A 13,694-nucleotide genomic window follows, 5' to 3' on the forward strand; every position below is an offset into this window, starting at 1 on the left:
AGTTCTTGAGGTATGCGACTTGCTTTTCCCTGTGTTGATGTGCTTGTCTCCTTCAGTGCAGAGCATTCAGCAGGTCTGACTCAGAATCATTCTACTGAAGCAAATTCAATGTATGAGGCGGCTACCTGGTGGGAACACAATGGAAAAGCTGTGGCATTCCATAAATGGGAATATGCAGGGAATTCTGACCCCCCTAAAACGATTCGAAATCAGACACTAGCTCCCTTATCGAAGGGGCTCCCTGCTATTGTTCCCTGCAAACACACAGATGAGTGACATATTTGCCAAAGCACAGCTTCTGTGCTGATTTAAGGTTACTTATCCAAGTAGACTAAAAGGCAATATGCTTTGTGAAACTTCCCAACAGCTAGCATTGCCAGTGCTCTTGAGTTTATTGGACTCTTTCATCTTTACCCCTACAGAAGAGAGACTTCTTCGTGGGCTGTACAACCTGGGTGATATGTGCTGTTATCCCACATTTCTGAATCTTAAAATGTTCCACTTTGATCTTTCCAGCATTGCCCTGTGGTTACTCACTTCAAAACTCAGCTATGTTCCCGTGGCTTTTTTAGCGAGCACACACCGTGCTGGATGCCTTTCTAGGATATCTTGAAGCAGCTCTATAGTGAAAGTTTTAAAAACAAGAGAAGCACTCCTGCTAAATTCTAAATTATCCTGTGAACTTACAAAACTTACAGTTATGATATCTATAGTAGAACTATAGAAGAGCCACCAAAATCTTTTGGGCAGTGATATACTATGAATTTTCAGAATTAATTTGGACCTTTGCATTAGGCTTTTCCTTTTTTAAAATTATAAAATTTCTTTTATTCTATCTTTTAAATAAGTGATACATCTACCTCCCTTCTATATGTTTGTTTGTTTGATTGATTGATTGTTGGCTGTGTTTACTGACTGGTTAGGCTTTATTTCATTTACTTACTATTGAAAGAGTCCATTTTTTTAATTACTGGAGTGAGGATTCCCACCCCTTGCTCCAGAGGAAAGCATTCTTATCTCCCAAATCCTCTATAAACTTGCTCCTTATTTCACACAGATGTTATCTCTGTCTTCAAAGCTGTTTGCTATTCAAACAGTTTTCAAAAGAAAACCTAAAACAGAGAACAGGCACTGCCTTATTTGCCAACTGGGAGAGACAGAACCAGAATTGCCTTCTACCAGTCTATGGATGAAGGCACTGATAGTGCATCATCTTTAAATACACTATAATGCCATACTTTCCTCAAACTCCCACCAGCACTGTATGGGATGTCTATCGAGGCAATGCACACTGTCAACTATCATGTTGCTGATCTAATTGTGTGTGGGATCATACACAATGTTAATTTCCATTTTTTGATTCTTAGATTCAAATAATCAATAAACATTTATTAACTATGTTCTATATTCCAAGTGCTGTTTTTTAAATACTTGGAATGCACTGGTAAACAAAAGTGAAAGAAAAGGTAGCACTTTCAGAACCTTATGTTGCAGAAAGACAAATAGCACATTTTAATTATTAAGAAAATGTGTGTGTGTTGGATGGACAGTTGACTGCTTTTCTGAATTGCCAATTCACAGCCTTTGTTCAATTTCATGTGACGTATTTGTCTTATTTCTTCAACTGTGCCTGTTTTGGTTTTCACCCACATTCTATTTTTCCCTACTTTGTGATACCTTTTGCAATTGTCTTAATTATATTCACCACACTTTTTTTGTTTGTTTGTTCTTTTGAGACAGGGACTCACTATGTAGGTCTTGCTGAACTGTAACTCACTATGTAGACCAGGCTGGCTTCAACTTCACAGGGGCAGAGCACTCTGCCTCCTGAGTGCTGGGTTTAAAAGTGTGCACCACCACACCTGGTATAACCTTCTTTTTAACTTGTACATTTGGAACTTTTAGTACTTAACCTACTTTCAAAGCTCAAAGTAATACCTTTTAAATGTTTTGTATATCTTGCTTTTCTCATTTCGGTGTTAATGGGAATCCATCTGATATTAATTTTATAAGGCATAAAGGTGTTTTATTTTGTCATATGGATAACAAATTAATCTAGTACCACTTATCGGGCAGAATAATTTTCATTAATCATTTGAAATGCCAGATCTATAGCTGAGGTTTCTTATGTGTAACTGTGTTTTTAGGTCACTTGCTATGTTCCATTTGTATGTTTTTTTTTTCCCTACACTAATTCCCAAGTGCTTAAAGAACATTTTCTGGAATTGCCAAAATAATCTTGTTAAAATATAGCACAAACTATGCTATTCTAGGGCTTTATCTTCCTGAACAGCTTCCCCTTTCACTTAGGTAAAAACAAAATTCCATTATAGAGACTGCAACCTGCAAGAGCTCTAGAATTTCTGACTCCTCGGCCACTGTGGCTTCTTTTGACTCACCTCGCACCTCTCTCTCTCTCTCTCTCTCTCTCTCTCTCTCTCTCTCTCTCTCTCTCTCTCTCTCTCTCTCTCTCTCTCTCTCTCTCCTTTCCTCTCTCAGCCACACTGCTGTCCTGCCTGGTTCTTCTCAAACATTCCAGGTCTTCTCTGACCCAGGAGCAATTGTTATCAGTCTCTCTGAATGCACATTGCCCAGTCTGCTGCTACAGGCCACTTTTCAGATTGCCTTCATGCTTTTACTCAAAAGCCAGTGTTCCTTGTAGCCTTCCCTGGCTACCATCTCTCTCTAAGATCGTCCTCTCTAGAACTTCACTTCCCTGTTTTCCTCCTTAGCACATGGCCAACGAAGCTTTATTATGTACTTTTCTTGGCTACTGCCTAGCTTCCACAGTAAAATGAAAGGCCCAAGAGGTTAGGAACCCTTTTTATTTACTTCATTTGTTTATTGCTGCATCAGTGCCTGTCTAGACAAGTGCCAGAGCCCTCCCAAAATAAATATTTGTGGGAAGAAGATAAAGCAAATGAACCGAAACAGCAGAGTTCTGTGGGTCTAGCCTCAAATGTACAAACGCAGATACCTCCAGGCAACAAATGTGTGTTTTATCAGAATGAAAAGGACAACTGGAGGAGTGGACAACTGGAACATTCTGAGCCTAAAGTGGGCTGAACCTTCCCTCCCACTCAGCTACTTGTGTCTTTATTTGATTGTGAGCCCTAATTGCTGAATCTGTTTGTTTCATTCAATTTTCAGGGTAATCCAGAAAGGAATAGACATTGTGTGAACTCTTAGAACTAAAATTCTTATTTTTAAATAGGAAATAATAAAACTGAAAGGCCAGATAAAACCCGCAAGCTAGATGAAACTGGCGCCTGGGTAACCTGCTAATGCTGGCCAGACAAAGTTATATTATGAAGAAAAGAAAACTGAACTCTGCTCTGATGAGGTGAGCTTGTCTTCAGGTGACTAGCTTCTGCACAGAGTCTTCTAGAATGTCCTTTTGGGCCCCAGAGTGAGTTCCTTGCTTACTCTATCATGTATGCTTGTCAGCATAGACATAACAGAGAACTTTCTTTCTTTGAGGTAAAAGGTTTAGTGAAGAGTGGGAGTTCAGAAACCAGAGAAAGCATTTTCAAAGATTTCTGGAAGACAGGGGAAAGGGAAAAGAAACTGAGCAGAGACCTGTGCTCTGGACACTATAGTTCCGAGGGATTTTCTTGAGGTAGCTGTCTCTTCTACTCACCAGCTACAGCTCACCCACACCACAGTATACATCTGAAGTAGTTACACAAAGTCACAGTATCCGGCCCTATCACCCAGAGCTTCCGGATCATCTGCATGGACGTCCATCACTGCTCACCATGAATCTAAGGGGGCACAGCTTGGCCATGGTGTATCAAAAAAAAAAGGTGTCAGTGACCACAGGCTTCGTGGTCTCCAGAATGGGGGCTTCTAGTGGCAGTGGGCCCCTCTTTTTGCTGGCTCACCCAATGAAGCCACCTGTATAGAGGCAGCTGTGGCCGGAGAATGAGCCCCTTTCCCTTTTGTGGAGAGACATTCGGCTCAATCATCAGATCCTGTCCTGATGGTGGTGAGAGATATAAGCACTGGGGTGACAGAGACAGGATTCTTTTTTTCCAGATAAAGTATGTTCTAAACTCAAGCTAGCAACTCTTAAACTCTTTGCACTTCACACACTCATTCTTCAGAAGTCTTGTTACCTAAAATACAGGAAATGGACCGGGACGCTGAGGTGCCGGGTTTATTGTACTGTGTCGTCTGGAAAGATAAGGAGATGACCCAGAGGTCAGAGCCTCAGAAGCTCTGTGTTACTGTGTCTGAGTTTGAAAGTTGAGCTTCTGCCTGGCAGATATGGCACAGACTCCTGAAGTGAGAGGTGACTTGGTGGAAACCTGGCCCTTGATTTGTTCCTCTGAGTTTTCCTAGGCAAAATGCCTGTGTAGGAGGCCTCCGCTACATCTGCCTTCTTTCCTGATTATTTTGGGACCTGTTGAGAATCTTTGCCCTAAACACTCCTCAGCTATCCCTTCTTCCCGGAATCCATCCTTCCTCTGTGCCCTCCACCTATTTCCTCTGTTTATGAGTTATTCAGCTTCTCCTCAAGTCATTCTTGTGCTTATTTCAGAGCTCTCTTAAACTTCCTTGTGTTCCTCCCCACTCAGTTTTATTGTCCTTTCCTCTGAGAGCCAAGATCTCCTTTTCTGTTATCGCTCACTCCCCTCCCAACTGTATGTTTCTCCTTTAAGTACCATGCCTCCCCCATGGAGCCTCGCTTTCCTCTTCCTCACCTCTTCCAAGCAGTTCCTCCCTCTAAATATTCCCATCTCATCTCTAATTCCTCTCCCTCCCCCAGACCACACCAGACAACTCCCATTCAAGTTTTAGATGACTGGTTATAATAATAACGGTACTTTATTCACAGGTTAAATTGACAGCTGTTCCTTCATGTCCCATCCATCAGACATACTCATCTCTTACACAAGACAAAATTTTACATACAACAGCTCATGTCCACAGATTGGTATTTTTCAGAACAAAGCAACAATCAAAAACCCTCAGGCTTCTAATACACTGAAAAGTTAATATTTTTGCACAGACACAAATTACACATTTTCCTCCCCACACTATGCAAATTTGACCCTAACAGTTCTTTTTAACTAAATCATAGACATAGATATGGAAATCGTCATCAAACTTGATGAAGTACACAGAGGGCTTGGCTTTAACTTGGTGAATGACCTTGCCTGTCCTCTTGGAGCCATCTTCTTTGGTATATTCCACATGTTTACCTATCAGGCCATCTACAACTCCTTCTGGCTCCCTGTCTGCTGGAGGAGATGCACTGGACTCTGGCATGATACGGAGGTCGCCCTCTTTATAATCATCCAGAAGCTGGTACATGTACAGGACAGGATCTTTCTCATAGGTAATGTAAAACCAGGCTTTCATGATAGGCGCTTGGGCCAGAACCATCCCCCTCCATTCATCCTTAGAGCCATGCTCACCCTCAAACATGTGTTCCACTGCTTTGCCAATTATGGTATCAGCAAGGCGCACATCGCTGACTCGAGAAAACGACACCTTATCAGGAAGGATTTTAAGCTTTAAAATCCTCTCATCTCTGTGAAGTTCCAGTCCATAGACACAATCTATTCCATCGTATTTCACCAGATAGAGAGAGGGGTTTATAGGCACCTGATCCAGAACAGTTCCTTTCCACTGGGTGATGGGCTCATCTCCTTCCTTCCACCCGTGAGAAATTCTGCAGCCCACGATGTTTCTTCGAGACCGGGATGAAGGTCTGCTCCTCTGCCTCTTCTGAGCAGCTTTTTTCTTCTTGATGGTTGTGGAGCCAATGTGGTGGTGAGCAACAGCTTCTCTTGTTTGCTCTCTTGCAGCTGCTTTTTTGTGAGGGGTCTTCATACCTGCAAGAGGAGGACAGACTCTAGGGAGAAACATTCTATGCAATATTAAGGTGATTTTTTTTCCTCTGCATTGGGAAGTCCCTGTGCACAATATGTATGCAGCCAGTAGCAGTATTCTATATCAAAACATGCTTGGATGCCTGCCTGTATTACCCTCTTTCCAGGCGTGTTTTGTTACACAACAGAGTTAGAGAAGGGATGGTTGTGGAAGTTGTGGTGTGAGAGCCAAGCAGGAGGCAGCTGTTTCTCTGTATATTTCCTGGCTCCGTTGTCATCTGAGCTGCCCGCCCCGCAGCCTCCACATTTCCCATTTGTAGCCCCATTCTCATGTTTCTATAACCCTTCATGCATTTCTCATGTCTCTGACCCACTGCTCCCTGCTTTTCATCCCTCTTTTGCTGCCCATACCCACACTTGCTGTCTGTGCTCACTTTTTCATATTTCTTCTAAGTCACCCCATTTCCTTTTGAGCTCCAACCACGAATCTGTCTCTCTTTCTGGCCACCTTTGTATAAAATTCCTGTGTTTCTTGCTCCGTGCCCCGCCTCCCAAATCTCGGTTCCGAGTTTCCCTCACCTCAAATCTTTGTACTCCCTCCAATTTTTCTGCCAAGCACGAACCCATTCTTATTTTCCAGCACCCGCTCCGGTGCTCACCTGCCCACTGTCTGGGTATGCAGCACTCACGTGCCCAAATCGGACACAGGACTGTTGCCTCCGCTGCAAGCCTGGAGTGAAGGATGATCAGCAGGCGAGCAGCCAAATGAGTGCCGGTGAGAGAAAAGCCAGGAGAAGTCTAAAGCCAAACGCCCGTCTAGAAAAGCCGCGGGACAGAAGAAGGGAGCATCCAGGTAGTCCCTGCGCTGGGCTTCCTCGCTCTCTTCCCGGGTGTCAGAGGCAGCAGCACCTGGGTCACTTAAAGCTACCAGCAGTCGCGGCTGCCACTGCAGTCTCCTCCCTCTTTTCCAAGCGTAGCTTCCTGCCCCGCGAGAGGCCGCCCCTTCCTGCCTAACACCGTTCAGCCACCTCCTCTCCCACTCCACATCACTGTTCTAAGCTGGGGAGGGTGCTCTTGTCCCCATCCCCTTTTGCCAAATCAGGAGTCAGATCACTTCACCCCCCACCCCCTCACCCCCCTACCCCCGCGTGCGTGCCCGCGAACACACACACACCACACCACCCCCGCCCAACACCTCTCAGCTCCTAGGATTCCCTCCTTCAGTTCAGGTTCCCCACCCCCACCTGCAACTCAACACTGTAAAGCCCCCAACCGCATCTGCTTTCCATCCTTCAGGAATTCGCTTTTTCCTTACCCCATGCCTTCGTTCTCTTTATGCACAAAACTGCCTCTCCGGTTGTCTAAGACTAGCGGAGCTAGGATGAGAAAAAAGCCCTGCTGCTCAGTTCTTTCTTCTGTTTTGACTCAATTTACAAGTAAGTTTTGTTGATTGCTCATCTTCTTGAGGATATTACCCTCTCAGCTGCAGAAGGATTTTATGTACAACGTGTGAAATTCTCAAATGTACTTAAAATCAGTTTCATCTCTTTCCTGTTGCCTTTGGCTCACCACAGAACAGAATTCCTCATATTTCCTTTGCTTTTTCTCTTGAAAGAACTTGCATCATTTTTGCAGCCCAAATGTTAATAATCTGTAAAACAACTTTAGATATTTTAAGTAATACAGGACATATATGGCAATATTCTGAGTAGTGAATTCCCTCAGAATTAACATTAATTTTATTCAATCTTTTCAAAATAGAAATAAATATTAACAACAAGGTGTAATTATTTTTTATCTTCTAGCACAAATCCTGTACTCAAATGCTAAGAATTTTGTAGACAAAAATTCTTAGGGTACACATACAAAAATATCCACATGTATATTTATATGTGTTTTATGACAAAAAAACTTAAATCATACTCCATGAAGGAACGTTCTTCACACTGTATGAAAAAAATATTTCCTCTCATTAGCCTAAGTTTGGTATTTTTAGGTAATAGTTCTTGGGTTTTTTTTTTTTAATTTAAGTACGTGTTGCCCAATTGATAAGCAAACTGGGCTTGTGTGATTGATCAGCAAGTGAAGGTCCTTGCCAAGGAGTCCTGCAAGCTGACTTGGATTCTGGAAACCGAGATAATGGAAGGAGAGACCTTAACAAACAAAGCAATGAATGAGTTTAAGAAACTGACACCATACTTAGCATTATCTAACTAGCATAGCTTTCTCTTACTACACAAATTTACCTGAAGAATATTAAAGGAAACATTTTATTATTTATGTATTAGTGATCAGCACTACTAGTAAGCCTAAAAGAGAATCACAAAGATTCTTAATTTTTTTTTGCATGCAAATGGATGGAAATAGAAAACACTATCCTGAGTGAGATAACCCAGACCCAAAAATACGAATATGGTATGTACTCACTCATTAGTGGATTCTAGGCATAAATAAAGAACATTGAGCCTATAGTTCACAATCCTAGAAAAGCTAAGTAATAAGGTGAACCCAAAGAAAAACATATGTAGATCCTCCTGGGAATTTGGAAGCAGACAAGATCGCCAGGCAAAACTTGGGAGCCCTGGGGGTGAGGATGGAGTGGAGGAAGGGGAGAGGGGGAGAGAGAAGGGAGAAGGGGAGGGTTGGGGAGAGTTTGGGGGAGTGGGATGGTTGAGATGGAGGAAGGAAGGATATGGGAGCAGGGAAGAAGATATCTTAATTAAGGGAGCCATTTGGGGGTTGACAAGATGTTTGACTCTAGAGGGGTCCCCAGGTGTCCATGGGGATGTCCCCAGCTAGGACCCTGGGCAGTGGAGGAGAGGGTGCCTGAACTGGCTTTGTCCCATAGTCAGACTGATGAATATCTTGAATATCACCATAGAACCTTCATCGGTGACAGAGGGAGATAGAAACAGAGACCCACATAGGAGCACTGGACTGAGCTCCCAAGGTCCAGTTGAAGAGCAGAAGGGGGGAGAATATGAGCAAGGAATTTAGAACCACAAGGTCTTGGTCCACACCGAGACAGTGTGCCTCATCTAATGGGAGCTCACCAAAGCCAGCTGGACTGGGACTGAACGAGCATGGGATCAAACTGGACCCTCTGAATGTGGCTGACAACTGGGGCAGACTGAGAAGCCAATGATAATGGCACTGGGATTTGTCTCTACTGCATGGACTACTGGCTTTTTGGGAGCCTAGTCTATTTGGATGCTCACCTTCCTAGACCTGGATGGAGCGGGGAGGACCTTGGACTTCCCACAGGGCAGGGTACCCTGCCCTCTCTTAGGACTGGAGAGGGAGAGGGAGTGGGGAAGCAAGAGGGAAGTGGGAGGAGGGGAGAAAGTGGGAATTTTGAATGGTATTATTTATAAAGCAATAAAAAATGAAAAAAATGTTGCCTTGTCTATGCTGGAACATGCTCTGTAAACCAGGCTGGCCAAGAACTCGCCGAAGAGAACCCCCCAGCCTCTGTCTCCCAAGTATCAGGATTAAAGGCGTGCACTCCTAGACCCGGCCAATTTCTTAAATTATAAGTGCACGTTCTATAGCATTCTTATCTTTTGAAGCTTGCTTTTTTCATCCAGTATTTTGTTTTAAATTTTTATCTTTTACATTTTTTTGTTCAAAATCTACTGTACAGCACATGTATCTGACTGTTTTTGGGGTTTGTTTTTGAGCTGTGAAACAATGCATTCCAACTTCTGCTCAGACACTGAGCATTTTATCTAACATCCATATAACTTTCTACCCCCCAAATGCTCGAATTAATATATTTATATACTCTTATCTGTGGGGGTCTTTTTTGTAGAGTAAATCCTGGAAGGACAAATACTGACTATATACACTTCGGATTTCTTAAATTAACTCTTAAAAATACGCAAGAGAAACGTTCCCAAGTTGCTGCATGAATTAGTCATAACATATGATACATTCAGTATTAAATGTCTATCCAATTCCCACATCATAGTGAACTTTTGACAGTTTTATAAAATGTAGGTAGGTAATCCCAATTTTTAGACCAAAAACTTTAGCTCTGGCAATCCCAACAGGCTAGGCTTGGCTACTTGTCCCCAACATACCAATTAAAGAAATGAGAGTGAAAAGCACAGAAAAGAGGTTTATTCAGTATAGTCACATTTGAAAGAATACATAATGTGATCCAGTGACTGCAAATCAATTTTGGCTTTTGACAGAGAAAGAATTGTACAGAGGACAAGAGGCATACATAATTATGCAGTCCTGATCAAAGTATGGTCTGGTTGATCATTGTCTCAATTCTGGCTCTATAAGTTTTGGGGTGTTTGTTTGTTTCTTTGTTTCTTTGTTTCTTTGTTTGAGACAGGGTTTCTCTGTGTAACAGTCCTGGTCATCCTAGAACTCACTCTCTAGACCAGGCTGGTCTTAAACTCATAGAGATCCACTTGCCCCTACAAGTTATTCTTAAGAAGTCTTATTGCCATTATTTGAGATCAGTCTGATTCCTACATGACCGTTCTTCCTGCTTCAGGGATAATAAAGGACTCTGCATCCTGGGTAATTATCCTCACTCACCTGGGAAGACTCCTGGCTTGTGATGTTTTTTGTTTGCTTGTTTGTTTTTCTTTTTTGCTGTTGTTTTCCCGGAGTCCAGGGTGACAGAAGAGGAAACGTTAAGAGCCTTGTTCTTTTTACTTTTAAGTAACTGATCTCTGTACCTGTAACCAAAGTAAAGGGACAGATACAGATTGTACTCATGGATACCAAGTTTTCACAGTACTTAGAGGTACTCTATGAGTCCAAGTGAGGACTTTTTATCCAGTTTCTGAGTGCCTGCTTCATCCATTAATTTCCACTTTCTAAGTTTTAGTGAGCTTGAACTTACTCTCCTGTTTTGTTTGGACATACAGTGTTTCAATTAAATGTGATAGTTTCATGTTTTTGCCGTTTCTTTGTTTTCACATATATTTTTGTATCATTATCGCTAAACTTGGCATCTCTCTTATGATGATTTACCTAAAATCTTATTTTAAATTACATACCGAAGGTTGACCTCCCTTGTAAATTTAATTTCTTATATTACCAGAAAATGTAAGCATTGTTAACTACAATTGTTAAAGTCAACAATTGTTGCAATTGTTTTGAGTTTGCTGTCTAAATTTCTTACTTGTATACTGGTAGGAAATATGTAATACATATGATTGAGTGTAGTGTGCTATTAAATTTAAACTTTACCTTTATCTTGTGCACCAGCAAGCAACTCAATAAACTATTGTAAGCTATAAATTGTAGGATATGTACATTTTCAAAGCTTTTAAAGAAGAGAAATCTTCAGAAAAGTAAAAAGTAGAGCAAAAGAAATGTGGATACTAGGTTGCTCTAGTACCAAGTTTTAAGTCAAAGGCCTGGACTTGAATCCATCTCTGATTCCCAAACAGGGACATCTCTCTATACATCTTGGAGCAAGAGAAAAGTGATGTTTTTAAGCTGTCTTCTCAATGCATCTTTTCCTCCCTCCCTCTTTCTTTTCTCTTCTCTTCTCTTTCTTTCTTTCTTTCTTTCTTTCTTTCTTTCTTTCTTTCTTTCTTTCTTTCTATCAAGTCCAGATTCTGCACTCTTCTTCCTGGCCTACATAAGTTTTATGCAGATGGGTTGGTATATACCTATCTGTTCAAACTGATATACCCGAGGGATGTACTTGCTGGAGGATCTCACCTGCCATCTGGTTCCATTTTGTAACTCTGTTGTTATGGGACCCCAGGAAATTAAGGAGTGTCAAGTTATATTATTAACTTCAAAAAGACATGATAGAAGTAGTTCCTATGGTATATAACAAGAATGGTTGGAATGCTAAACGTATGTTCTATTCCTTTCTATCATCTGCAACAGCCAACAGCCAAAGTACATTTTCTGCTTAAGCAAAAAGAATGTGTAAGGCAGATGCTTATATATTTTTTTCATGTTGAACATGGGATGATAGCTACTGAACATTTGTATGCTTTAATGTCTCATTTTCATTATTTAGTGTAGATTCGGAAGTATGTATTTTCGAACTGTGGCCAGGGAAGCCAGTAGGCTAACAGCAGATGTTCATCTCTTCCTTCTCTTCTCCAAATCAATCCCCAGTCTCATCACAAATTCTGCATCAGAACACCTGCTACAGCCTTTTCCCCAACCTCAGCTCCTTTCTCTAGTGGATCACACAGATCATCCCCTCTAAATGTCCTTCCCCACACCCATTGCTTTGTCCCAGTCCCAACTCCAGCAGACTCTCCCTGGGAACAAACAGGCCGTTCCTCCAGGGAAGCAATTAGGCTCCACTTCTTCACGCCATCTTCATCACTTCCCCCATTCCTCCAAATCCAATCCCCTAGTCTCATCTGAAGCTCTAAGCAGACCTCCTGCTGTGGCCTTTCCTTACTCTTTGTCACCATCCCCAGGGGACTAAGAAAATCCTGGTGAAACACTGTGCTTTTCTCCCTTACATGAAGCTCCTCCACTGGAACAATCCATGCCCATTCTAAGTATCAGGTGCCAATACCCAGAAACAAGGGCAACTATACAAATTCATGGAAACTGACCAACTCTCTACTGAATGAAAAATGGGAATAGGTCAAGACAGAAATAGATCACCCAGGGACCTAGGGCAAAACCAAATACTACTTTTCTAAGAAAAAAATAAGAAAAAAAAAAAGAAAGAAAGAAAGAAAAAAAAAAAGAAAGAAAAAAAGAAGGAAAGAAGGAAAGAAAGAAAGAAAGAAAGAAAGAAAAAAGGAAGGAAGGAAGGAAGGAAGGAAGGAAGGAAGGAAGGAAGAAAGATAAAAGTAGTGATAAAATTACTCCTAATAATATTCCCCTATATTCATAAATCAGTGCCTTATTCAGCCATCATCAGAGAAACTTCCTCCTGCAGCAGATGGGAGCACATACAAAGACCCATAGTCATACATTATATGGAGAGAGACTTTAGAACCCACAGCTCTAAATGAGGTGTCTTCATCAAATCCCTCACCTCAGAGTTCAGGGAACCCTAAGGAACAGGAGGTAGAAAGAGTGTAAGAGCCAGAAGGGATGGAGGACACCAGGAGAACACGGTCCTCTATATCAACATGATCAAGCTCATATGAACTCACAGAGACTGAAGCAGCAACCACAGGGCCTGCATGGTCTACACCAGGTCCTCTGCATTTATATTGTGACTTACACTTTAGCATTTTCAAGGGAATCCTGAGTGTGGAAACAAGTAAGTCTCTGATTATTGTGCCTTCTCTTGGGCTCTTTTCCTTCTGTTTGTTTATCTTGTCCCTCCATAATGTGATAGTTTTGTTTCATTATTTTGTTATATTTTATTATCACTTAGAAGACAGTTTGTTTTCTAATGAAAGATAGGAAGGGAATGGATCCGAATGGGAGGGAAAACAGAAAGGATCTGAAAGTATTGGAGGAAGTGCAACATAACACGGCATAATCAGGCTATATTATGTGAGAAAAGAATCTTTTTCCAATAAAAGGGAGGAAAGTTGTATTTCATTAAGCAAAAGTAAGCTGGATGATGTTGGTGCATGCTTTTAATCCCAAGCAGAGGCAGGAAGATCTCTGTAAATTCAAGGTCAGCCTACAGAGTGAGTTCCAGGACAATCAGGACTACATAGAGAAGCCCTGTCTTCGAAAAATGAACAAACAAAAAGAGGCTCATGCAACCTTAGATAATTTAGGAACCAGTCATGTGAAGGCTATTAAAGTTGGAGTGTTCAGCATATACAGGATAGACTTCTAGGGAACATCTGAAGATGTAGACTTATGGCTAGAATAAGCAAAGGAAGAGTTTTCAGGAGATGTTAACTCTCTTTTTAAATTTATTCTTCTCTCATACAT

The 13,694-nt window shown here is 41.7% G+C and overlaps 1 protein-coding gene across 1 annotated transcript; it reads right to left on the reverse strand.

The window, feature by feature from the left end:
• Nucleotides 1-5,058: 5,058 nt before the first annotated feature.
• Nucleotides 5,059-6,606, reverse strand: LOC119805069 (spindlin-2C). Its single transcript, XM_038316872.1, has 2 exons — nt 6,500-6,606; nt 5,059-5,843 (listed from the first exon to the last, which is right to left on the reverse strand). The coding sequence occupies exon 2, from the start codon at nt 5,839-5,841 to the stop codon at nt 5,059-5,061; it is 783 nt and encodes a 260-aa protein (XP_038172800.1). The 5' UTR covers nt 5,842-5,843; nt 6,500-6,606.
• Nucleotides 6,607-13,694: the final 7,088 nt, after the last annotated feature.

Source organism: Arvicola amphibius, chromosome X, assembly GCF_903992535.2.
Source record: "Arvicola amphibius chromosome X, mArvAmp1.2, whole genome shotgun sequence".
In the NCBI taxonomy this organism is placed as follows: Eukaryota; Metazoa; Chordata; class Mammalia; order Rodentia; family Cricetidae; genus Arvicola; species Arvicola amphibius.

Bases quoted from the DNA above. Each gene is read 5' to 3' on its own strand.
- LOC119805069 (XM_038316872.1), bottom strand. From the start codon at position 5,841: ATGAAGACCCCTCACAAAAAAGCAGCTGCAAGAGAGCAAACAAGAGAA.